General features: G+C 44.5%; 1 protein-coding gene across 1 annotated transcript in view; it reads left to right on the top strand.

Moving 5' to 3' along the window:
• P2RX5 (purinergic receptor P2X 5) overlaps positions 1-24,887 on the top strand; it is a 66,999-nt gene that overhangs the window by 39,489 nt on the left and 2,623 nt on the right. The window contains exons 5-11 of the mRNA XM_068266183.1: positions 3,148-3,244; positions 4,743-4,823; positions 7,523-7,661; positions 13,469-13,605; positions 16,513-16,606; positions 19,786-19,851; positions 22,722-22,804. Of these exons, the coding sequence (XP_068122284.1) occupies positions 3,148-3,244; positions 4,743-4,823; positions 7,523-7,661; positions 13,469-13,605; positions 16,513-16,606; positions 19,786-19,851; positions 22,722-22,804 (697 nt within the window). The remainder of the gene's footprint in view (positions 1-3,147; positions 3,245-4,742; positions 4,824-7,522; positions 7,662-13,468; positions 13,606-16,512; positions 16,607-19,785; positions 19,852-22,721; positions 22,805-24,887) is intronic.

The following is a 24,887-nucleotide window of genomic DNA, read 5'->3' as shown; positions in this document are numbered from 1 at the left end:
TACAGTAAAAGCTGTTACTGAAATACATTAGCCAAGCGTTTTCACTGGCGGATGCGGTTGGCGGATCGCTCCTAAAACCGCTCGGTGTGCACTGGGCCTTAAAGGCCTTTTGAAAAAAAAAATGTACTAGTACAAGCCTAAGGGCCTGTTCACACTGCAAGAGTTTTTTTAGCGCTACTGATGTGAAAAGCTCTTGCTAATACAATGCTATGGGGGATTTAAAATCGCAAGCGCTTAGCAAAAGCTCTGGTGGTGTGAACCTGCCCTAAGGATGTTAAACCTCACAATTTGGGTCTAATATAAAGAACACCATGATAAGTGCTTCACAGAAGTGAGTATAAGCTAAAGTACATAAAAGAAAGAACTTCTGATGAAGATGACAAAAGTATGAAAGACAACCAGTGCCTATAATTCAAATATAATTTTTATTGAAGACATCTACAAAAAACATTAAAAACACTAAAACCAATATGGCGTGGCAAAATGGGGAATAAATACAAAATAAGACCCCTGAATCTAAAGGTCTGCCACCACAACATCAATCACCAAGCGGCAACATAATGACAAAATACAATATAATGCTCTATATAAACACTGAACATCAATGGCTGTCAACTATATTACTAAAGATAAATATGATGTTAATAAATCATATATAGGCCTACAATCCCAGAATTCTAGTAATTATAATGCACAAAGACCTCCAAGGGTAAATAATACAACTGCTACAAGAAAGAGGCTGAAATAATTGCTGACACCGCCATGAAAGAAGTGAAGGAAGATGAAAGAAACAATAGGATCACATTACCTGCCGTTTGGGAGATGCGTGTGACGTGGCCCCCTATGCCCTGTCCCTCCACGCGTATCGCGGAAAACCTGCCCTAAGGATGGTCAATGAGCTTGGAAATGGACCAATTGAATCCCACTTTGGCTTCATTTCATTGGTCCATCTTCAAGTTACATCAGCTTGCATACAATTGTTGTATAATTAGTGTCGCCATTTGCCTCTCATTGACTATCCTTATACAAGTGTAGGATTTCCATGGTGGCATTAGCTAATATCTATTAATGTTTTCTACAGCCTGTAATGTTTCCCGCTTTGGATTGGGAAAATAAAAATTGGATATTACAGACATTACGTCAGGTTCATGGTGGTCAGCTGTATAACGCACGCGTTATGGAGTGTGAACTGCAGTGGAGAGTGGAATTAGACTTAAATACAAAGCTTGCAGGCTACGAATTAGACTAACACAATCTGTTATACAGAATTATTCTGCAATGCAACTGAGCACTGTTAAAGCGTATCCGAGATGAAAAACTAACTATAACAAGTAACTTGTCTATACTGTATATCTTATCTAAAGTTTAGATAGTTTACACAGCAAATCTAGCTGCAAACAGCTTCAATAGTTTATAATTATTTATTCCTGTGATACAATGAGGGCAGCCATGTTCTGTTTGTCACATTGTCACAGGCTGAGGGTTGGAGAAGCTATCAGCTTGCCTGTGTGTAATGTGACAAAATCACTCCCCTCTCCTCCTCCCCTCTGAAATCTCTGGCTATGAACTTCCTCCTCCTCCTCCTGCCCAGACTGAGCTCCCATAAGCCCTTGCTACAGTGCCAAGACACAAAAGAAGCTGTGGGCGTGGCTTGTTTAGTTTATAGGGAATTAGAGTATTAAAACAAAACAAAAAAAGTATTTGGCTTGAGGAATGCCCTATAAACTATATGAAAGGAACACAATTATGCAATGAGTAAAAGTTTATCTCGGATCCACTTTAAATAGCCCTTTTTTGGTTGGAAATATATATACACTGGCCTAAGAGAGCATTTTTTTAAGGAACTTCTATACATTTTGGGCCTCAAAGGAATGTCGTGAAATGTATTATTTAAAGTGGCCATGAACAAACCTAAGAAAAGCAGTACTGAACTTCACTGGGGCTTCCTCACCCCCAGAGCCCCCTCGGCGTCCTCTGGGTCACCTCTGATCTCCCACTGGTGGCTTCCTTAGCTACTGGACTTGGCCAGGAGTCGTGCACAACTGCGCATATACGGCACGCCCCAACGTCTGGCTCGATAATGCGCACATTGCCGTGTGCTTTCTGTGCATGCGCGGTTCTCTAAAGAATAAACCACGCATGTGAAGAACACACACGGCGATATGCTTGTGATCAAGTCGGGCACATGGACAGGTTGCACATGCACAGTTGCACACGACTCCCAGCCAAGCCACGCAGCTAAGGAAGCCGCCAGCAGGAGATCAGAGGGTACTCAGAGGACACTGGGGGATCTACCGGGGTACTGGGAGCTGGCGTAAGCCCCAGATAAGTTCAGTACTGCAATTTTTAAGTCTGTTTAGGCTTCGTTTACACTTAATCAGTTGGTATGCGTTAGTGTGCAATAGTACGCGTTAGTGCGCGTTGGTACGCGTTTTTTCCATAACAGGCATTGGGAAGATTTCAGTTAAAACGCGTTAAGTGTAAAAGAGGTCATAGGAAAACATGGGCATTACTTTAAAAAACAGTTTTCTTTCAGTTATAACTGAGAGCAACTGATTAAAGAGACTCTGAAGCGAGAATAATTCTCGCTTCAGAGCTCATAGTTAGCAGGGGCACGTGTGCCCCTGCTAAACCCCCGCTATCGCGCCGCTAAACGGGGGTCCCTTCACCCCCAAACCCACCCCCGCAAGACTTGGTCGCAAAGTTGGTCGTGAAATGAGGCGGGGCTAACGGCTGCAGCCCTGCCTCTCCCCGCCCCTCTCAGTGTAGGAAGACTGAGAGGGGCGGGGGAGAGGTGGAGGTACGCGTCTGATTGACGCGCGGGAGGCAGGGCTGCGGCGGTTAGCCCTGCCTCAATGCGGAAGAGATTCCGCTCTGTACGGGGGTGGGTTTGGGGGTGAAGGGACCCCCGGTAAGCCGCGGGATAGCGGCAGTTTAGCAGGGGCACACATGCCCCTGCTATCTATGAGGTCTGAAGCGAGATTTATTCTCGCTTCAGACTCTCTTTAAGTGTAAAAGGAACCTTAGGGTCACCTTCAATGTCTGATTGAGGACATATGGAATTTGTCCTTTCTGCTATGTATGCAATGTAAGCGTGGAGTAACATTGATACAACTGATGATATGCTTTGACTCACTTTAATCTCAGGGGTAAAGACAGGCCGCTGCTTGAAGTCAGGCGGAAGCGTAAATGGAACGTGTGAAATATTTGCATGGTGCCCACTGGAGAAGAAGCAAGAGCTTAAGTAAGATTGAGTTATACTGTGCAAGAATGTTCAAGGTTACACCTAGGATATACTAATACTAGTCCTGATATAGCCATAGAAAAGAAAATAAGGTATCTTCAAACTAGACATCTTTTTCTTCTTAAAAAAAAAAACACTCTCCAACGAGAAACTTCTTTCTCTTGATAGGGAAGTCACCTGGAAGAGCTTTACATTGAGGAAGGGGAGGATTTAGACATCAGGAAGATGTTTGTGTCGAGGAAGGGGAGGGGTTAAATGCCAGGAAGAGGTTTACATGGGGAAGGGGAGGGGTTAGGTGTCAGGAAGAGATTTGTCTTGAGAAAGGGGAGGGGTTAAATGACAGAAAGAAGTTTACGTTGGTGAAGGAGAGGGGTTAGGTGTCAGGAAGAGATTTGTGTCAAGGAAAGGGAGGGGTTCAATGGCAGGAAGAGGTTTACATTGGTGAAGGGGAGGGGTTAGGTTTCAGGAAGAGATTTGTGTCGAGGGAGGGTTTAAATGACAGGAAAATGTTCACATTGGGGAAGGGGAAGGTTTAGACATCAGGAATAGATTTGTGTTAAGGAAGGGGAGGGATAAATGACAGGAAGAGGATCATATTAGGGAATGGAACAGTTTAGGCATCAGGAAGAGGTTTGGTAAGGGAAGGAGGGGGGAATGACAGGAGGAGATTTACATTGGTGAAGGGGAGGGGTTAGCTGTCAGGAAGAGGTTTACATTGTGGATCCGATCTGGAACGGCTCTAATGTGGACCCAGCCTAATTCTTATTTCAGATGTCTGTCTGTCTGTCTGCCTGCCTGGATTAGATCACATGGACAAGAGGGATGAAATTATGACCTCAATCCCCCAGCATCCTCTGCACCTATGGTTTGAAAAGAAAAAAAATCACTCTGGCCCATTTTGACCCTGGGGGCGGGGATTTCAAGACCATATGTGGAATAAAAACTGTGGGGGTTATAAAATCATACTTTATCATGTGGGGTTTTATATATCTTGGCAACTTATTAGGTTTAAAGTAAACTGTAATGTATAATATAGGTACTCTTTAAGCCCCGGCGCCAAATACTGTGTTAGGGGAAGATAGGAGGCGCCCAAGGTATCAGTAGTCTGATAGGTAGGTAAGAAGTTCTTACCTTAATGATGTCAAGGTTCAAGAATGCAAATTTGTCATTAAGAGTAACAAGTTTTATTATGCACATCAGACAACACTTTTCGCGGATACACACCGCTTCATCAGGTCAAATTCAAGTGCCTTCGGGAAACAATCCGTGTGGTTAGCCCTGAGTGCCTGTATGCCATACTGTATGTGCTAAGGTAATTCACCCAAGTGCGATGCCAAAAATATCTGCAGTATTAAAACTCAATACAATTCAGTTAATGCCCAAATGAAAAAGAAATTTAATATACCTTAATATAAAGCAGACATCAAATAATATAAATCGTAATATATTTGATATGCTTACTTTTTTTTTTTTTTGTCTTTTATCCGGGAATTCTAAGGACGCCGTTGCTGGGAAAGGCCGAGAATTTCACGGTCTACATTAAAAACGCCATCCGATTTCCAAAGTTTAATTTCTCAAAGTAAGTATTTCTTTTTACCATTATAATTGGCAATTATAATGTTGAATTCATTACAACACTGATAGATTCAAAAGGACCACTATCGCCAAAAATTGTAAAATGTAAAATGCATAAATATAAAACATACATTTATCCCAGAGTAAAGTGCAACATAAATTACTTTTTCCTGTTTCCTGTCACTTTCAGTAGATTGTAAAAAGCTGACAGATTTTGAACTAGTCCAACTCCTTGAGATGTGTGAGATTCTCAGTATCACCTTTATTCTTTACAAAAGCACTATACAACGGATCTGTACAAAGATGGCAGCCACCTTGCCAACTCATTTGTACACCATTTTAGCAGTTGGACTGCTGTTCAGTAAGTGCTTTTTTAAATAAAGAAATTCCTGAGAATCCCCATTGTGGAGATGGAATATTCCAAAACCTGTCAGATCTGTCAGATTTTCACTACCTACTGTAAGTGACAGAAAAATAGGAAAAAAAAAATATTTTGAGTGCATTTACTCTGGGAGAAATCTCCATTTTATTGCGTATTTCAAATTTTACGAATTTTACAATTTTGTGCATACCAGGTTTAAAGGACAAAATTAGGTAAACTTTAAAGGGACCCTGAGCAGAGTGTGTGGGTATGCATTTAAGTATACCTATGAATACTTAACCATTTCACCTCGAACGGTTTTTAAAAATAATGAAAATGTGTTTCGTTTTTCCATGGGAAGGTGTATAATAGGCTTTTTGGATGTAGTTTTACTTTTTGGCCACAAGAAGGAGATACAGAGTTAGTGTGTTTTAAAAATAAAAACAGAACCAAGTGTTTTTATTTGTTTATATTTGTGTAAATACAGGGATGTAGATACTCGTGCTGGGGGAGGTGAAAAGTGAACCAGAGACGAAGCACCCTCATGTATTTTACCATATATATCAGTGGGTACATTAGAGAAAACACCTACCCTGCTCTCTGTTTCATCCTTCATTGCTCAGCCTTCTTGTTATCAGCCCTGATTAAATCCTCGACTGAGCATTCAGTCTGGCTTTGCTCAGGAATCATTATAGCTGAGTCATTATAGCAGAGCCAGAAGGGGGCAGGCTTGGGCTTGAAAAGACATGAGAGAAGACAGACTCAGCTATAATGATTCCTAAGCAAAGTCAGACTGAATGCTCAGAAGGGGAATTTATCAGAGCTGATAACAGGCAGACTGAGCAGTGAAGAATGAAACAGAGAGCCGGGTAGGTGTTTTCTCTAATGTTCCCACTGATATATATGGTAAAATACATGAGGGTGCTTCGTCTCTGGTTTACTTTAAGAACACCCCCTCACTTACCGCCTCTGTAGTAAAGCTCTCTGACCCCTGGTGAAAATGACACTCTCAGCAAAGTCTGAAGAGGCTTCTAAACCTCCCATATTCTATACATGGCTCGTCCATCCAGAGCAGGTATTTTTGTAGTCACACTGGTTATGGGAGGGGCCACACTCGTTTTCACGAGTTTGCACCTCCTGGTCATGGGGATTACTATGTGGATGAGAGTGTAAGCATTAGGGGTCCATCAAAGTTTTTCTTGGGGGATAGAGCATGATTTGTACACCCCTGCACTGTTCCCTCCTATATTGACTCTGGTACAACTAATCCCAAGAAGAAAAAACGGGCAGATCAGTTTTCTGGGGACAAAGTTCAGTGCCAGGCACATTAGAGTATAAGTTGAGGACCATGGTTTCTTTTCACAAAGCAGTGACTTGAAGATGGAGACAGGCTAAGATGGAGAAGTACTGCCAATCCTCAGGGCCAATACCTCCTTAGGGACAACTGGGCATTTGTTCAGAGTCGCAGAGCTGCCTGACAGGCCCAAAGTCTACCCCAAAGTGAATAGTGCTCCCCTGGATCCCCTGCGCAGTTGAGTGAATGCACCTGTCCGTCCGATAGGCTCCTCCTTCAGTCTGTGTGCTTCTATATACATCGTCGCCGGACGCACTTCTCCATGACCCAGCGGCATGTTATGTGAGTACATACAAGGCACCCAGTCACGGAGAAGACACCCGCAAGGATGAAGACAAAGGGCACAAACTGAATGAGGAGCAAGAGGCCCAGACAGGTGAGTTCAAGTCATTGCAAGTACTCTGCAGGGGCCCCTGGAACCCCTATATTATTAACTTTGGAGGAGACCTGGGGGGGGGGGGTCTGTCAGCTGGCTCTGGGGCCCCAGGAGAGAAGGCAGAGCCAAAGCTGGGCACCATCATAGCAGCAATGCTATGATGCATGCCCCATGTAGTGGTAATTTGGGGCTCTGGTGGCTGCCAGACCCCAAATTGCACCTCCCTCTGAGATGCGACAACTCGGAGGGGGAATAGTATTTAATGCCGCCGGGGAGTTAAGTGGCAGCAGGAAGAGCCGTCAGTCGTCTCACCAGCGGCCATACAATATGTACACCCAGGAGACAACTCAATACTAATCATGGGGGGGGGGAGGGCTCTAATTTTTTGCCCATGGCCCAACTGTGGCTAAAACCAGCCCTGCCAATTCTGTGAGAGTTGCAGTAAAAGCAGTAAAATGTATCCTGTTTGGATGATTGGTCCAGGGCAATTTTACAGCAATTTCTGCAGAATGCTTTAAAGGAAACATATTATTATGTGTGTTATTAAATTTTCAAACTTTTTAGAATAATGGGTGTTTTAGTGAAATTCACAGACACTGTTCTATTCCACAGAACAAATGTTCGTGACGCAGAAGACACCTCATTTCTGAAGAATTGTCGCTACAGTAAACAGGACCATTACTGCCCCATCTTCCATCTCGGGAAAATTGTCTCGTGGTCCGGAAGTAATTTCCAGGAAATGGCTCTTCAGGTAAGCGGGAAGTATGTTCCAGTCCTACAAACAATGAATGCATCTTGTCTGACCTGTATGGTCTGATCCCCAAAGATAGGTTCTTCACGGTTGGAGAAAAGTGGGCAACCTAAGTGACCGAGAAGTAGGTGGTTTTTGGGCCGAAGCTGGGCGTTGCTATAGCACTAATGCTGTGGGGTGCGTACGGGTAATCCGGGGATCTGCCAATCGCCGGCATTGTAGCAACTCGGAATGGGAATAGTATTTAACCCCGCCAGAAATTTGAGCAGCAGCAGGATGAGCTGTCATTTGGCTTGGCTCACTCTGCCCCCAACTCACCGGCGTTGTACATATACGTGCGCAAGTGACCCACCCTGGATTTTTAAAACTTCTCTTCTACTAGGTAGCAAAAGTTGGCAAACCTGTCTGGTTCATTTCAGGCCACATAGCCAGGATTACTGAAAGTTTAAAGGATTAGCGGTCACATTGCTCCTCCCAAGCAGCTTTTTCATGGATGCTTCACCTGGCTGATCGTCCCGACCACTCAGTTGTCACAACAGTCACCAGATACTCCAGGAACCAGATATGTCTATGGTTGGGCTAAAGGTCAGTGCTACTGTCTGGCAGGACGGGACAGGTCTATGGAGTAGCCAAAACAGAGACACCCTTGCACCAAAACAATGCTTCCTGAGCACTTTCTTTCCTTCTAATCAGACCCACGGTGCTGCAACCAATCGGAGGCAGCTGTAGGCATGACAGTAGGTGGATGTCACTGGGGGGCAGGACCAGCGCCCATGGCCCGTGTCTACTTGAGCTGGGTAAGCGCATTTAATGTTACTGCAATTACCCTTCCTTGCACATCGCACGCACGTGTGTGAAGAGGGGGCGGTAAAGGGGTCATGTGGGGTCCCGGCTTGCCAAATTTTGCTAGGTAGCCAAGGGCTAATGAAATTATGCCTCTGCCAGTTCCCAAATAAGTTTTTCCCAATTTATAATCTGCTTTGAAATGAAAAAGATCTTGCAACACCTCTGCAGTAGCTCTATATGCAATACAAGTTCAACTAAATTTCTAGTGGGCTTCCTTAATCAGATTTAATGGATTGTCTCGCACTCATTTGTGGACCAAACCATGTATTGGTTTGGGAGAGCTACAGCGGAAAAAGAGATGACACCCCTATAAGACATACAGTGGGATGCAGTTAGGGCAACCTTGTTAATTCTCATGATTTTCCTATATAAATTGTTGATTGGTACGATAAACTTCATTTCACTTCACAACTATCAATGTGTGGGTCTCCTATACCTATATGATATATTTAACTGACATTTTTTATTGCAAAAAACAACGATTTATACAGGAAAATCATGACAATTAACAAGGTTACCCAAACTTTCGCATCCCACTGGATATATGCAGAAGCTGGCAGATCCCATGCAATTTCTTTATTGTTTCATATAAAATCTTATGCCAACATTTCGAAACCGCACAGGGTCCCTTTATCTAGTTGACATTTGCTCAATGCAACCATCTGTCCCCCGCATGCACTGACTAAAATGTAGTTGCTGATGGGCTCAGGGCTAGTTCTCTCATGAAGCAAGGTGAAACATTTGCATCAGGCGTAGTGATTACAGGGTTGGCATGTTTGTACTGTGTTTACACTTACAGCCTGCAGTCAGAGTAGGAGAAGAAGCGAGAAGAGAGCGAGGTGAAGAGGTCATCATTGGGGAAAAGCAGCTTGTTGTGCTGTGTGAGGAGTCTGACAGTGAGAGATGAGGGAGGAGACAGGAGAACAGCAGTGTTTTATTTGACTTGCACAGCAGAAGGGAGGAGGAGGCACTGCTGTCCTGATTGAGGAGGAATGGAGGACAGCTGACTGGCTGAGGGTGAACAGTCACCTCCAAGCACTCACAGAAGTGATGTGCACAATGCTAGCGGCTGTAGCCTTGTCGCCTTGTAGCCATACACTGGTCGATTTGCCATCAGATTTGACCAACAGATATATCCCCCTCTGATCGAATCTGATCAGAGAGGGATCGTATGGCCACCTTTACTGCAAACAGATTGTGAATCGATTTCATCCTGAAACCGATCGCAATCTGTGGAGCTGCCGCTGCTGCCGCCCCCCCCCCCCCCCCCTACATACATTACCTGTTCCGGCCGGCGCGAGTCCCCTGGTCCACCCTTGTCTTCTTCTCAGCTCCGGCTCCGCTCCGGCTACTGAACTTCCTGTCCAGGGGAAGTTTAAACAGTAGAGGGCGCTCTACTGTTTAAACTTCCTGCCGGGACAGGAAGTTCTGTGTAGCTCTGGAGCCCGAAGCGGAGAAGAAGACCAGGGGACTCGCGCCGGCTGGAGCAGGTAATGTATTACCGCTGTATTGCGTCGATCGTCGGGCATTCGAACGCCGCTAACGACGCACTCCCGACCCGCCGGCGACCGAGAAAAATCTTCCGCACGGATGGGTCGATGGGAACGATCGATTTCGGACGGAAATCGATCGTTCTGTCAGCGGTGTGCGCGGCGATTTCACAGCTGTTTAGATCACTGTGATCAAAACGGCTGTATATCGGCGGGAAAATCGTTAGGTGTATGGGCCGCTTAAAGGGGCCCAGCGACGTTCCGAAACGGTGGCATAAGATTTTATTTGAAACAATTAAGAAATTGCATGGGATGTGCAGGCTTCCTTACCCAACCGTGTCAACCATTTATTTATTTTTTCACTTATTGTATTTATAAAGTGCCAACATATTACACAGCGCTGAACCATGCTAAACAATCTCCACACAGGGGCATCAATTCTGTTTCCTCTGAACCTGTCAACCAAGAATTTGAAATACTAGTCAGGTGGTTTACTATAAGGAGTGCAGAATTATTAGGCAAATGAGTATTTTGACCACATCATCCTCTTTATGCATGTTGTCTTACTCCAAGTTGTATAGGCTCGAAAGCCTACTACCAATTAAAGCGAACCTTAAGTCACCTAAAAAAAATGAGATGAACTCACCTGGGGCTTCCCTCAGCCCCCAGCAGACGATCGGTGCCCTTGCAGCTCCGCTCCGATGTCCCAGGACCCGCCGGCGACGACTTCCGGTTTCGCCGTCACCGGCCGACAGGCATGGGAACGCGAGTGATTGTTCGCGTTCCCAGCCTGTATATCGCCCCCTATGCTGCTATTGCGGCCTCCTGGGAAAGGAAGTTGCCTAATAATTATACACACCTGATATAGGGTGTTGATGTCATTAGCCCACACCCCTTCTCATTACAGAGATGCACATCACCTAATATGCTTAAAGCGAACCTTAAGTCACCTAAAAAAAATGAGATGAACTCACCTGGGGCTTCCCTCAGCCCCCAGCAGACGGACATCGGAGCGGAGCTGCGAGGGCACCGATCGTCTGCTGGGGGCTGAGGGAAGCCCCAGGTGAGTTCATCTCATTTTTTTTAGGTGACTTAAGGTTCGCTTTAAGCATATTAGGTGATGTGCATCTCTGTAATGAGAAGGGGTGTGGGCTAATGACATCAACACCCTATATCAGGTGTGTATAATTATTAGGCAACTTCCTTTCCTTTGGCAAAATGGGTCAAAAGAAGGACTTGACAGGCTCAGAAAAGTCAAAAATAGTGAGATATCTTGCAGACGGATGCAGCACTCTCAAAATTGCAAAGCTTCTAAAGTGTGATCATCGAACAATCAAGCGTTTCATTCAAAATAGTCAACAGGGTCGCAAGAAGCGTGTGGAAAAACCAAGGCGCAAAATAACTGCCCATGAACTGAGAAAAGTCAAGCATGCAGCTGCCAAGATGCCACTTGCCACCAGTTTGGCCATATTTCAGAGCTGCAACATCACTGGAGTGCCCAAAAGCACAAGGTGTGCAATACTCAGAGACATGGCCAAGGTAAGAAAGGCTGAAAGACGACCACCACTGAACAAGACACACAAGCTGAAACGTCAAGACTGGGCCAAGAAATATCTCAAGCAGGGCCGGCCTTAGGTTTCACAGCGCCCTGAGCAAAACCTGATTTTTGTGCCCCCCCCCCCCTCATCCTCTTCCCACATGCATATACACGCACGCACGCACGTATATACACACATACAGGCCCATGTGGAATTCACCTTTTCTCCTGAGATATCTCTTCGGACAGTGGTTCCCAACCTTTTTGACGTTGTGACACAAATGCTCAGATCTCTGTGACACGTCACGTATGTATAATAGAAAAAATACTATTAATAACCACGAATGGATGGAAAGAGTGCATTATCCTGAATACACTTAAAAATGAAGGCTAGCACCTTTCAGGAATATTAATAAAAACTGTCAGTGGGACAGTTAGCCGCCTCCCCCCCATTTAGAATGAAAGCACAGCACTGACAATTTGCACCACGCGTTATAGCCGCAGTGCGCCCCCCCAACGCCCTCAGACTCAGTATAGGTAGGTAGCCAGGAATAGGTGCCCCCAGTTTAGGATCTCATGAATAGGTGCCCTCAATATAGGTTGCCAAGCAAAGGTGCCCCCAGTATAGGAAGTCAGTTGAAGGTCTCCACCCCCCAATAGGTAGCCAGGCGTAGGTGCCTCCAGTATAGGTAGCCAGGTGTTGGAGCCCTCAGTATAGGTAGCCAGCTATAGGTCCCCTCAGTATAGGCAACCAGCTATAGGCGCCCCCTTGGAAGCCGGCGCCCTGAGCGACCGCTCAGGTCGCTCATATCAAAGGCCGGCTATGATCTCAAGACTGATTTTTCTAAGGTTTTATGGACTGATGAAATGAGAGCGAGTCTTGATGGTCCTGTGGCTGGATTGGTAAAGGGCAGAGAGCTCCAGTCCGACTCAGACACCAGCAAGGTGGAGGTGGAGTACTGGTTTGGGCTGGTATCATCAAAGATGAGCTTGTGGGGCCTTTTCGGGTTGAGGACGGAGTCAAGCTCAACTCCCAGTCCTACTGCCAGTTTCTGGAAGACACCTTCTTCAAGCAGTGGTACAGGAATAAGTCTGCATCCTTCAAGAAAAACATGATTTTCATGCAGGACAATGCTCCATCACACGCGTCCAAGTACTCCACGGCGTGGCTGGCAAGAAAGGGTATAATAGAAGAAAAACTAATGACATGGCCTCCTTGTTCACCTGATCTGAACCCCATTGAGAAACTGTGGTCCATCATAAAATGTGAGATTTACAAGGAGGGAAAACAGTACACCTCTCTGAACAGTGTCTTCGATGCTGTGGTTGCTGCTGCACGCAATGTTGATGGTGAACAGATCAAAACACTGACAGAATCCATGGATGGCAGGCTTTTGAGTGTCATTGCAAAGAAAGGTGGCTATATTGGTCACTGATTTGTTTTTGTTTTGTTTTTGAATGTCAGAAATGTATATTTGTGAATGTTGAGATGTTATATTGGTTTCACTGGTAAAAATAAATAATTGAAATGGGTATATATTTGTTTTTTGTTAAGTTGCCTAATAACTATGCACAGTAATAGTCACCTGCACACACCCCCTAAAATAGCTAAAACTAAAAACAAACTAAAAACTACTTTCAAAAATATTCAGCTTTGACATTAATGAGTTTTTTGGGTTCATTGAGAACATGGTTGTTCAATAATAACATTATTCCTCAAAAATACAACTTGCCTAATAATTCTGCACTCCCTGTAGACCGCTCAGAGAACATGACAAACATGTGCAGCCCATAAGCTTTGAAGGATAAAATATTTTTTTAAAAAGTATCACTTTACAAATATTATTTTTTATGAAACGTATACGGTATGATTCAGTGAGCTGCATGGAATTCATTGAAAAGGAAGTATGACAGAGAACTGTGACTATTCTCAGGGTGGAGTGATCGGTATTCGGATAGAATGGGACTGTAACCTGGACAAGGACTCCTCGGAATGTCACCCCAGCTATTCTTTCACCCGACTGGACAAATCGTTCAAAGAGAATTCTGTCTCCTCGGGCTACAATTTCAGGTACTGCTGAATGTAAGCAATTTATCTTCTATGCGTTATAGACAGTTGTTAAGAGTTTAAGCAATTTGTCATGCCGATAGTATTGACAGGCGGAGGAGCGTGTGACAGTTTGACAGTTGTTCCCTTCATTGCTGAACAGGAAGTCTGTCATGTGTATGACAACAACTCCTCCCCCCCACGCGCCAAAAAATTGTGTCATGCTCTTAAAGAGGCACTTAAGTCTGTGAAAAAAAAATGAGTTTTACTCACCTGGGGCTTCCAGCAGCCCCCTGCAGCTGTATTGTGCCCACACCGACTCCATCATATGCTCCTGTCCCCGCCGGCAGCCACTTTCGGTTTCTGCGTCAGGAACCGACAGGCTGGGAAAGCGAGTGATTCTTGGCGTTCCCAGACACATTAGCACCCTCTATGCTGCTATATGCTATATGCTATAGCAGCATAGAGGGCGCTATTGTGGCCTGTCGGTTCCTGTCGCCGAAACCGAAAGTGGCTGCCGGCGGGGACAGGAGCATATGATGGAGTCGGTGTGGGCACAATACAGCTGCAGGGGGCTGCTGGAAGCCCCAGGTGAGTAAAACTCATTTTTTTACAGAGACTTAAGGCCGGCCATACACTAGTCGATTACCCGCCGATCGACAGCAGATTCAATCACTGGGATCGAATCTGCTGTCACATCGTTCATGCTAAACGCTAAATTTCGATCTATTTCGTCCCAAAATAGATCGATACCGTCGATTGCTCCGTGCGGGAAATTACTGCCGATCGCTCGCGGGTAGGGAGCGCGTCGCTAGCGGCATACGATCGACGCAGGTATACATTACCTGAAGCTGGCTCCTGGCATCTTCCCGGCATCACCTCCCGGCTGGCATCTTCTCCGCATCAGCTTCCGCATCATGGCATCCGGCGGCATCCGGCGGCATCCGTGTATAACTTCCTGTGTCACTGCAGTGACAGCGGAAGTACAAATTGAGGGCGCTCTATTTGAACTTCCACTGTCACTGGAGTGACAGAAAGTTATATGCGGATGCCGGATGTCGTGATGCGGAAGGTGATGGAAGAAGATTCCAGCTGGGAGCCGATGGGGAGAAGATCCCCGGGACCAGGCTTCAGGTAATGTATGCGGGGGGGGGGGGGGGCGAGGGGGACAGGCGACCGCTGGCAGCTCAGCAGATGGTGAATCGGTTTCAGGCTGAAATCGATTCACAATCTGTTTGCAGTAAAGGCAGCCATACGATCCCTCTCTGATCAGATTCGATCAGAGAGGGATCTATCTGTTGGTCGAATCTGATGGCAAATCGACCAGTGTATGGCTACCTTAAGTGTCCCTTTAAGGTGGCCATACACTCGTTAGATTAGCAGCAGATACGGTAGGTCATCAGATTTCTGATCTATCTGATGTGTTTAGGAACATTTTTTACTAGGAACAGATTTCCAATAGATTTCAGTATGAAATCTATTAAAAATCGATCTGATGGCATTTTGTTGATTTCCATTAGGTCCAATGCAAATTGATAAGCCATCTCAAGAGATAAGCCTAAATTTTCCAACACATCAGATCGATTTGCGATCGATCAATCGATTTCCCCTTTACTCGGCTATCTTACAAGATATGTGATATAGATTAGAAGCAGTGCATCTGGAAAGTATTCTCAGTGCATCACTTTTTCCGCGTTTTACTATGTTACAGCCTGATTCCAAAATGGAATAAGTTCATCTTTTTCCTCAGAATTCTGCACACAACACCCTATAATGACAACATGAAAAAAAGTTTACTTGAGTAAAATTTAGGCAAATTTTATTGAAAATGTGCTCAATACTCTATAGTATCTATGCACCTTTGGCAGAGGTTACAACCTCAAGTCTTTTTGAATATGTTGCCACAAGCTTGGCACACCTATGCTTGGGCAATTTCGCCTATTTCCCTTTGCAGCACCTCTCAAGCTCCATCAGGTTGGATGGGAAGCGTCATTCCCCAGCCATTTTAAAGAGAATCTCTGATGGTGTAAAAGGCAGAAATTATACATACCGGTACTTGAGGCTTCCTCTAGCCCCCTCCAGGCTGATCAGTCCCTCGCCATCCTCCTGCACTGCCTGGATCTTCCGCAATTTGCCCTGGAAAGTTCTCTGGTCCGGGGCATACTGGACATGCGTGGCCCAGCCGTGTGTACACCCCTCGCCATGCTCCTGTGGCCAGGAGCGTTCTGCGCCTGCGCCGACTGGCCTGACTGGTGGATTTTCCAGAGCAAATTGCGGTGGAGCCAGGTGGCGCAGAAGGATGGTGAGGGACCACAGCCGGGCCAAGGCAGAGGTGAAAGAGGCTCCAGCCGCAGTGTAGGCGCACAACTCATTCAGCTGTCATTCCCCTATTGTGTTTAAAGCAGAGAGAAATAAGAAAAAGGGATACATGGCAGTGACTACAAGCCAGATAACTAGAGATCAGGGTGGTGGGGGCCCTGGGGTGCATCTTAGTCTAATAACAGTCAGCATGTGACAGCTGGGGTGGGAGGGATGGAGGGGCGCACTTTGGTGTCTCAGCCTTGGGTGCTGGAGGACCTTGTCCCGGCTCATCTGCGATCAGCCTGAAGGAGGCTGGAGGAAGCCAAAGGTATGTATAATTTCTTCCCTTTACATCATCTCAAGTTGACATTTGTGTCTGATGGAAATGCAGCCAGGAGGAAGCCCACACAAACATGGAGAGAACACACAGACTCCATACAGACAGCATGCAGTGGGTTTTATTGCTGTGGTTCACTTGGTCCAATTCTGTTAACACAGGCTTCTCATAAAATACATGCTGAAACCACCTTGTATATTTGAAGTGAATACATCTTTGGATGAAGGTTGTGTTTGGTAAGTAAGCTTGCATGTGTTTAATGATTCTTTTTTTTCTTTCTTTTCCATTTCTAGATATGCCAAGTATTACCGTAACAGCACTGGGACAGAATTTAGGACGCTGATAAAAGCATATGGCATTCGTTTTGACATCATGGTGAATGGAAAGGTAAGCAGATTGCATAATACTGAAACATATAACATAAGTGCAACTAGCCACATTCTCCAGCTCTGAATATACCTGGAGCCACACTACAGAATAAGGACGCATTTAAATGACCACTCCAGTCTGACAGAACCAATAGGTGAGGGATTCTCAGCGTTTTCTTTCTTTTCAACAGCATTTCCTGAACAGCAGTTTAACTGCCAAAATAGTAAGATACCAGCCGGCCTCCCTACTCACTTGCACACTATTTTATCAGTTAGACTTAGCAACTACCATTCATGTTATGCTTTTAAAAAAGAAAGAAAACCACAAGTATCCCCCATGAGTAGATGGACTAGTCCAAAACCTGCTGGTTCTGTCAGATTTTAACTGCTTACTTTTTTCACCAGAGTAGTCCTTTAATATTAAGGTGGTCATTAATGGTACAGTTTTTTAATGAAAGATTCTAACATACGATTGATTTGTTAAATTGGAAATAATCGATTGGAAATGATCCTTTGTGACCAACATATCTGTTACGCACAGAGAAGTCAATCATAACGAATGAGCTGTGAATTAGGATATTTACTATATTTTTCACCTTATAAGACACACCAAAAAATGCCCCTTTTCTATGCTTTTTCGCATTGCGATCACGTAAACGCGTACGTGATTGCGAACACAAAAATGCGTACCCGTATGCAAATTTTTTTGCAAACGATCCAAAATTCACAGGGACTTTTTTCACCCACTTTGGCCTGGTGCACAACAAAACCAGCTAGCAGATCCGCAAAATGCTAGCAGATTTTGAAACGCTTTTTCTTCTTTTTCTGTAGCGTTTCAGCTAGCGTTTTGCGGTTTTGGGAAGCGGTTTTGGTGTAGTAGATTTCAGATATTGTTACAGTAAAGCTGTTACTGAACAGCTACTGTAACAAAAACGCCTGGCAAACCGCTCTGAAGTGCCGTTTTTCAGAGCGGTTTGCGTTTTTCCTATACTTAACATTGAGGCAGAAACGCATCCGCAATCCAAAATCTGCAGCAGCCCGGGAGTATGCGTTTCTGCAAAACGCCTCCCGCTCTGGTGTGCACCAGCCCATTGAAATACATTACCCTAGCGGATCCGCACCCGCAAGTGGATCGCAAACCGCAACAGAACCGCTCTGGTGTGCACTAGGCCTTTTTAGGGCGTAAAAGTGCATCTTATTAGGTAAAAAATACGGTACACAAATATTATTTATTAGGGCCGGGGTGAATAATTACTGATGACAAACATTCTATTTTGACAAATTTTGTTTGATTAAAGGATGAGCAATCAAATACCATCAGAATTCGGAATTTTCAATACGGAACTCAGAATTCAAGTCAATAGAGGGGCTTGTAGGATCATGTAAAAAGAAAAAAAATCAGACACCTTGAAAACTGATTTGAAAAAGTTCAAGGAAATTATGGTTTTTTTTTTTTAATTTGGTATAAGTACCTTTTGGTAAAACACTTTGATTTATCCCGAGTTCCGAGTTTGGTATACATCTTAAGAAAATGGAAATCAATACATATTAATGGATACCCGAAGGGACATGTGACATGATGAGATAGACATGGGTATGTACAGTGCCTAGCACACAAATAACTGTGCTGTGTTCCTTTTTTTTTCTTTCTCTGCCTGAAAGAGTTAAATATCAGGTATGTAAGTGGCTGACTCAGTCCTGACTCAGACAGGAAGTGACTACAGTGTGACCCTCACTGATAAGAAATTCCAACTATAAAACACGTTCCTAGCAGAAAATGGCTCCTGAGAGAGCAAGAAAGAGGTAAAAAGGTGAATTTCTTATCAGTGAGGGTCACACTGTAGTCACTTCCTGTCTGAGTCAGGACTGAGTCAGCCACTTACATACCTAATATTTAACTCTTTCAGGCAGATAAAAAAAAAAAAGGAACACAGCACAGTTATTTGTGTGCTTGGCACGGTACATACCCGTGTCTATCTCATCATGTCACATGTCACTTCGGGTGTCCTTTAAGTTGTACTGTAGCAAATTGTAATTTTACCAAGTTTACAAAACTAGCCCCTACTAGCAATGCAAAATGGCAGAATTCGGAATTACAAGGTGAAATTCAGGATTCCTGTTGATTCGGAATACATCAATTCTGACCATCCCTATTTAAAGGATACCAGATGCAAAAGCATTGATAAAAACTGTAGCTGAATCAGCGCTCACGCCAGGATGCAGGGCGCTCCTATCGTGTGACGTCACTACGCAGCCCGAGAGGAGCAGAACGGACACACTGCGCATGCATGGTGCAGTATGTCCCGGTTTGGAGCTGCCGAAGTCACCCAGGACAACAGGACGGATCGGAGAAGAGCAGCGTGGGATGAAGGGGAACGGGAGGTGCGGTGAGTATTTGATTATGCCCCCCTATCCAGTTCAGCTTCAGTTTATTCCACATGCTTTTGCGTATGGTATCATTTAAAGAGAAACCGTGACCAAAAATTGAACTTCATCCCAATCAGTAGCTGATACCCCCTTTCCCATGATAAATCTATTCCTTTTTACAAATGGATCATCAGGGGGCTCTGTATGGCTGATATTGTGGTAAAACCCCTCCCACAGTGTGATGTCAGGACCATAGTCCTGACAGTTTCCTATCTGTGAACCTCGTTGCATTGTGGGAAATAGCTGTTTACAGCTGGGTCCAACTGCCAAAAAAGCAAGCAGCATCTCCTTCCACTGACTTCACCTGCCAGCAGTAATAATATCACCATGTGATAAATGTCAGAATGTAAATTGGGGAGAGGAAAAATTTTACAATGGGAAAACACTGACTAAATCATTTATACATAATTATTGTAAAAATGAAGCACTTTTTTATTACATTATTTTCACTGGAGTTCCTCTTTAATATAAACTATTTTGGTAATTTGTTGCAAACGTTTCAAATATAGTATAGAGAGCTGGAGAGATCGCCTGGCAGGACTGTGTCACTCACCACCAGTGACATGCAATAAATGTCAGAATGTAAATCAGGGAGAGGAAAGATTTTACTATGGACAAACACAGACTAACTAATTAACAAAATACAAATATTGCAAAAAGTAAGCTACTTTGTTCATTATGTTATTTTCACTGGAGTTCCTCTTTAACTCTGCTATTTTAGTACACACAATAAAATGCAAATTCTCTGCCTTTCTGTTTTTTTTCCCACAGGCTGGAAAGTTTAATATCATCCCAACTGTCATCAATATTGCCTCTGGCCTGGCTCTAATGGGAGCGGTAAGCAGAGTTTAGATTATTCACAGTGTAATGAAGACTTATTACATAACACAATGGGAAATGTTAAAGTGGACCTGGACTCTTACACAGGACACATGGAAAGCAGAGAAGTGCACTGTGTGTTTTTAGAGAATGTAGCCTGTCTAATTTCCCCTCATCTTCAAGTAATCACAAGTGTAATTTGATCTCTCAGCTGTGTCAAGACACAAATTCAGCAGTCTCGGCAGACACAGATGGTATGTAAACACAGGATGTTAACCCTATGCCTGCTTCCATGAAAGCAGGAAGTAGACACACTGCAGATTTATTGCAGGATTTTTATCAGCTGTAACAAGGAAATGTTTTTCTTTAAAGAGAACCTGAACTGAAAATAAAAAGTCAAAATTACCATACATAGGTCATAATTACCTCCCGTGTAGTCTACTCCTCAATCTCTTTCTCGTCTTCTCCGTCCTCCATTTTAAAAATGGCCATCACCCCTCACAGCTTCCTGGTCAGCACACTGTTAAACTGTAATATCACCCACTTGAGCCATAGGGAAACATGGACATTACCTTGCACATTCAGCTGCTGATATATAACTGACAGCAACTGGTATATTTCAGTTCTGACAAAAGATTGTCAGAACTGGAAGGGATCACTGTAAGAAGAAAATTGTGAGCCTCTGAGAGGAACTGACGGTGAGGTTAGTATGTAATATTCATTTGCAGCTACATCATGTGTTTATTTTAAATAATTTTCCTCGCTTCAGGTTTCCTTTAAGGCTGCTTTCACAGTGAGACGTTACAGGCGCACGTTAGAGCAGCTGTAACGCAGCCCACCGCACAGCAATGGAAAATCAATGGGCTGTTCACAGTGCCCACGTTGCGTTACACAGTAACGCTGCACGTTCGTTTGAAGTGCAGCATACTGTGCGTTCTAGCGGCTTAAGCCGTGTTAGACTGTTTGCACATGCTCAGTATGGGTGTTTTTTTTATTTTGTGGGCGGAGAGGAGGCGGGGAGAGGCCGCTACTTAGCCAGGCACATGGCTACTTTATATTCACTGCACTTGCAGTGTTTACTTCCAGCCGCTGATTGGCTGGCGGGACCACGTGATGCGGAGAGCTCCACTCACGTGGTCTCTGCAGCGCATCCGACAGAGCAGGCGCACCAAGAGCTGCTTGTAACGCGGCTCTTGGTAGCGTCCTGCTCCAACACCACCAGGCGTTGCGTTAGGGGCACGTTATGCGATCTATAACGTCCTCTAAAACGCAACGTCCTGGTGGGAAAGAAGCCTAAAGGTTGTTATGTTGTTGCTTATCTTTTGGAGCAGAAAGTATATTCTGAGTTCAGGTCCGCTTTAACAGTAAACAGTAAGGGAACATGTATATGTTAAATTTCTGCCGCCCACAGGTCCTAGACTGGAAATTTTCTGAGGGAAGGGGGAGTAAGGGGAAAGTTATTTATTTTAATAAAAACAAAATAATGAAGAAAACCCCCAATAAAGTGGTGCGGTGGCTGCCAGCAGCGTGTGCCCACAGAGAGGACTTGAAGTGCCGCCTCTGGCACGCGTGCCATAGGTTCGCCACCACTGCACTAGGATATTACATTTTGCATACGTTTCTCTGTATGAAAATTTCCATGTAAATGATGTGAATTTAAATGTGAATTTTCTTCTGTGTCTTATAATCATTACATGGGATATGCATGCGTGGTGCGGAAATCTGCAGCATGCCATCCAAATTTTATCTGCATCGCACCGCATATGAGAATTAGCATGCAATGGAAATGATTCTAATGACATGCATTGGTTTCATTTATATTGCGAAAAAATCGCATTACGAATTCGGAAACAGACCCTTGGGCCTGGAACCCACTAGCAGCACTTTTCTAAGCCTTTTGTAAACACATATGATGTGAAAAGCTCTTGCTCATGTAATGCCATGGGTGTGATCCCACTAGACGGATGTGATTTTTTAAAAACAAATCTCCCATAGCATTACATTAGCAAGAGCTTTTCAAATCCATAAGAACTGGCGTAAAAATAGGAGATGCGACCCCTGCCGCTGCGGGGGGGCCCGGGGCCCCCCTAGGGCCCGCTCAGGGACTTTTGTGGGGCAAGAGGGGTCGCAGCATAAGAGGAGAGCGTGGCCGCAGATCGGTGGGGAGGGGGGACATTTTCCCCCCCCCTCACCTCAGGCTCTCCTTTCAGCGCTTTCCCTCCTGCAATAGCTGGTGGCAGCGGCGGCAGCAGGCTGAACACATTACCTCCTTCTCGCCGGAGGTCTTCCGATCTCTAAGAGCTTCATGCTACTTCCTGTTTACAGAGGAAGTTACATGAAGCACTTAGTGATCGGAAGACCTCCGGCGAGAAGGAGGTATGTGTTCGGCCTGCCCGCTGCCGCTGCCACCAATGATTGCAGGAGGGAAATCGCTGAGAGGAGAGCCCGAAGTGAGGGAGAGGGGGGAATGTCCCCCCTCCCCACCGATCTGCGCCCACGCTCCCCTCCTATGCTGCGACCCCTCCTGCCCCACAAAAGTCCCTGAGCGGGCCCTAGGGAGGTGGGGGTTGCCCGGGTTGTTTTTTTTTTTGCAGGGGGGCCCGGGGATTTCTAGGTACGCCCCTGTCAATAAGCACTTAAAAAATCACTGCTAGTGGGTCCCAGGCCTTCGTTTTCTCTGATAATGTTCATTGTTAGACATAGGACTATGGTAGGGACTAGACTGTGAGCTCCTTCGAGGGACAGTTAATGACATGACTATATGTACTCTGTACAGCGCTGCGGAAGATGTCGGCGCTATATAAACACTAAATAATAATAATAATAATAATTGTTTAATCACTTCCTGAACCTAGCGGCATGTGATAGATGTCCCATTGTCTTTGCAGGGGGCGGTCTTCTGCGACTTCGTCTTGTTATATTTCATCAAAAAGAGGAACTTCTACCGAGACAAGAAATTTGAGACAGTAAAGTAAGTGAAGAGTGGTACCCAAACATTGTCATGACATGCTTGTGTGCTGCCGAACACGTGAAGAAACATGTGAACCGCTGATCACATGACAGATTTGTAAGGCTCAGAGTTTGTGGTCACCATCCTGTGTGACTTTATTTTCCCTTTGTAGGCTAAAGTTAGCTATATGCTTTGAGTTACTGTCACCTGTAATGGTCATTAGTGAGCGTTCTAGGTGAAGCTTTACTAACAAGTGCTGTACAGACATGGGAATTGCAGAGATGAAAAGATCTCAGAGAAGAGCGCATGTGGATTTGGCATTTCCATCCAGATTGAATCCAAACCCACCAGGGCCGGACTTACCATAAGGCACTGTAGGCACGTGCCTACAGGCGCCTGATGATGGAAAAGAAGGCTCACTCCACTTTCCGAGCTCCTCCCTACCATCTTCCCTTATGCAGAGTCCTGCTGAGAGCGTAAATGAGAGGTTACTCACTCTGCTCTTGGCATTTCACTGATAAGATCTCCCTTCAGTCAGAAACACCGTTGAGGGTCCTTCTGGCTACCTAATACTAAAGGGCACCTGTAGCTGCCTATGACAGGCAAGGGAAGTGAAGGTGCCCATACATGGTACAATTTTTCTTTTTTTTCAATTAGATAATTTAGTTTGATTATTCCGTTAGATCGAATATAAAGATTTTTCCATCATGTCCGATCAGATTTTTCTTGAAAAAACGGGATAATCGTTCGAATTTCTTGATCGAAAAAAAATATATTTTTGACTTTTATTCGATTCGATCATTTAGAGCGAATAAATGAGAAAATTGAACGTTTTATTGTATCGTGTATGGGCACCATAAGGGACAGCTGGGACAGCCAGCACATTTGCAGTGTGGTTCGGTGGAGGGTTGTAGGTTCATGGAGGGTGAAGTCTAAGTTGCCGGGACATTTGTGCCTATAGGATCCAGTGATGTAAATCCAGGCCTGAAACCCGCAAATCGAGTGGAATGATCTCTTGCTTGATTGTTTGGCTGGGAGTTTCCCCGTATCTATAAGGCCTAATGACAACTAAGCAGGTTTTACTTTAGTACAGTAATACCAATTGGGTCCTCTCAAGGTTGGTGTTGCTTTAGTGGGATTGTAGTCAACATTATTGTACTGTAAAAATAGAAATAAAGGCTTCACTCTACCGAGGTAAGTACCAGACTCTTTCTTTTTTGAAGCCACAGGTGTTCTTTAAAGGCGTACGTTAAAAAGGGGCGCTGGGAAAAAAGGGCGCCGGGTTTTTAACGATAAGCATGGATAACGTTTAAAAATGTATTGTACTGTATTTCGTTTAAAATTAATGTTTTTTAAAGTTATAAATCATTAAATAATGTGCATTAAATCGGCAATTGTAAAAACGTTAATCTTTCGTTTAAATACTGAACCGTATAATAACGTTAAAAAAAAAAATTACTAAGTAACCCTCCCTGTACCTACCCCTAACCCCTAGACCCCCCTGTTGATGCCTAAACCTAAGACCCCCCCTGTTGGTGCCTAAGTTTACCCTCCCTGTACCTACCCCTAACCCCTAGACCCCCCTGTTGGTGCCTAAACCTAAGACCCCCCTGTTGGTGCCTAAACCTAAGACCCCCTGTTGGTGCCTAAACCTAAGACCCCCCTGTTGGTGCCTAAACCTAAGACCCCCCCTTTTGGTGCCTAAACCTAAGACCCCCTGTTGGTGCCTAAACCTAAGACCCCCCCTGTTGGTGCCTAAACCTAAGACCCCCCTGTTGGTGCCTAAACCTAAGACCCCCCTGTTGGTGCCTAAACCTAAGACCCCCCTGTTGGTTTTTTCGTTTAAAAATAATGTTAAAAAAAATGTACTGTTTTTCGTTTAAAAATAATGTTTGAAAAAAAATATTGTACTGTTTTTCGTTTAAAAATAATATTTAAAAATGTATAAATCATTAAATAATGTGTAATCATGAGAAGCAGTAATAAAACATTAAGTCTCCGGGCGCCGCTTTTAAAACGTTATTTTTCACCGGCGCCCTTTTTTCCTATCGGGCGCCCATTAAACGATATTTATTATAGGAGTGAATGGCGGCGCCCGATTTGT

Source organism: Hyperolius riggenbachi, chromosome 2 (genome assembly GCF_040937935.1).
Source record: "Hyperolius riggenbachi isolate aHypRig1 chromosome 2, aHypRig1.pri, whole genome shotgun sequence".
NCBI classification, from domain to species: Eukaryota; Metazoa; Chordata; class Amphibia; order Anura; family Hyperoliidae; genus Hyperolius; species Hyperolius riggenbachi.
Note: the sequence above shows the minus strand (reverse complement) of the source record. Positions and strands in the feature narration are given on the sequence as shown.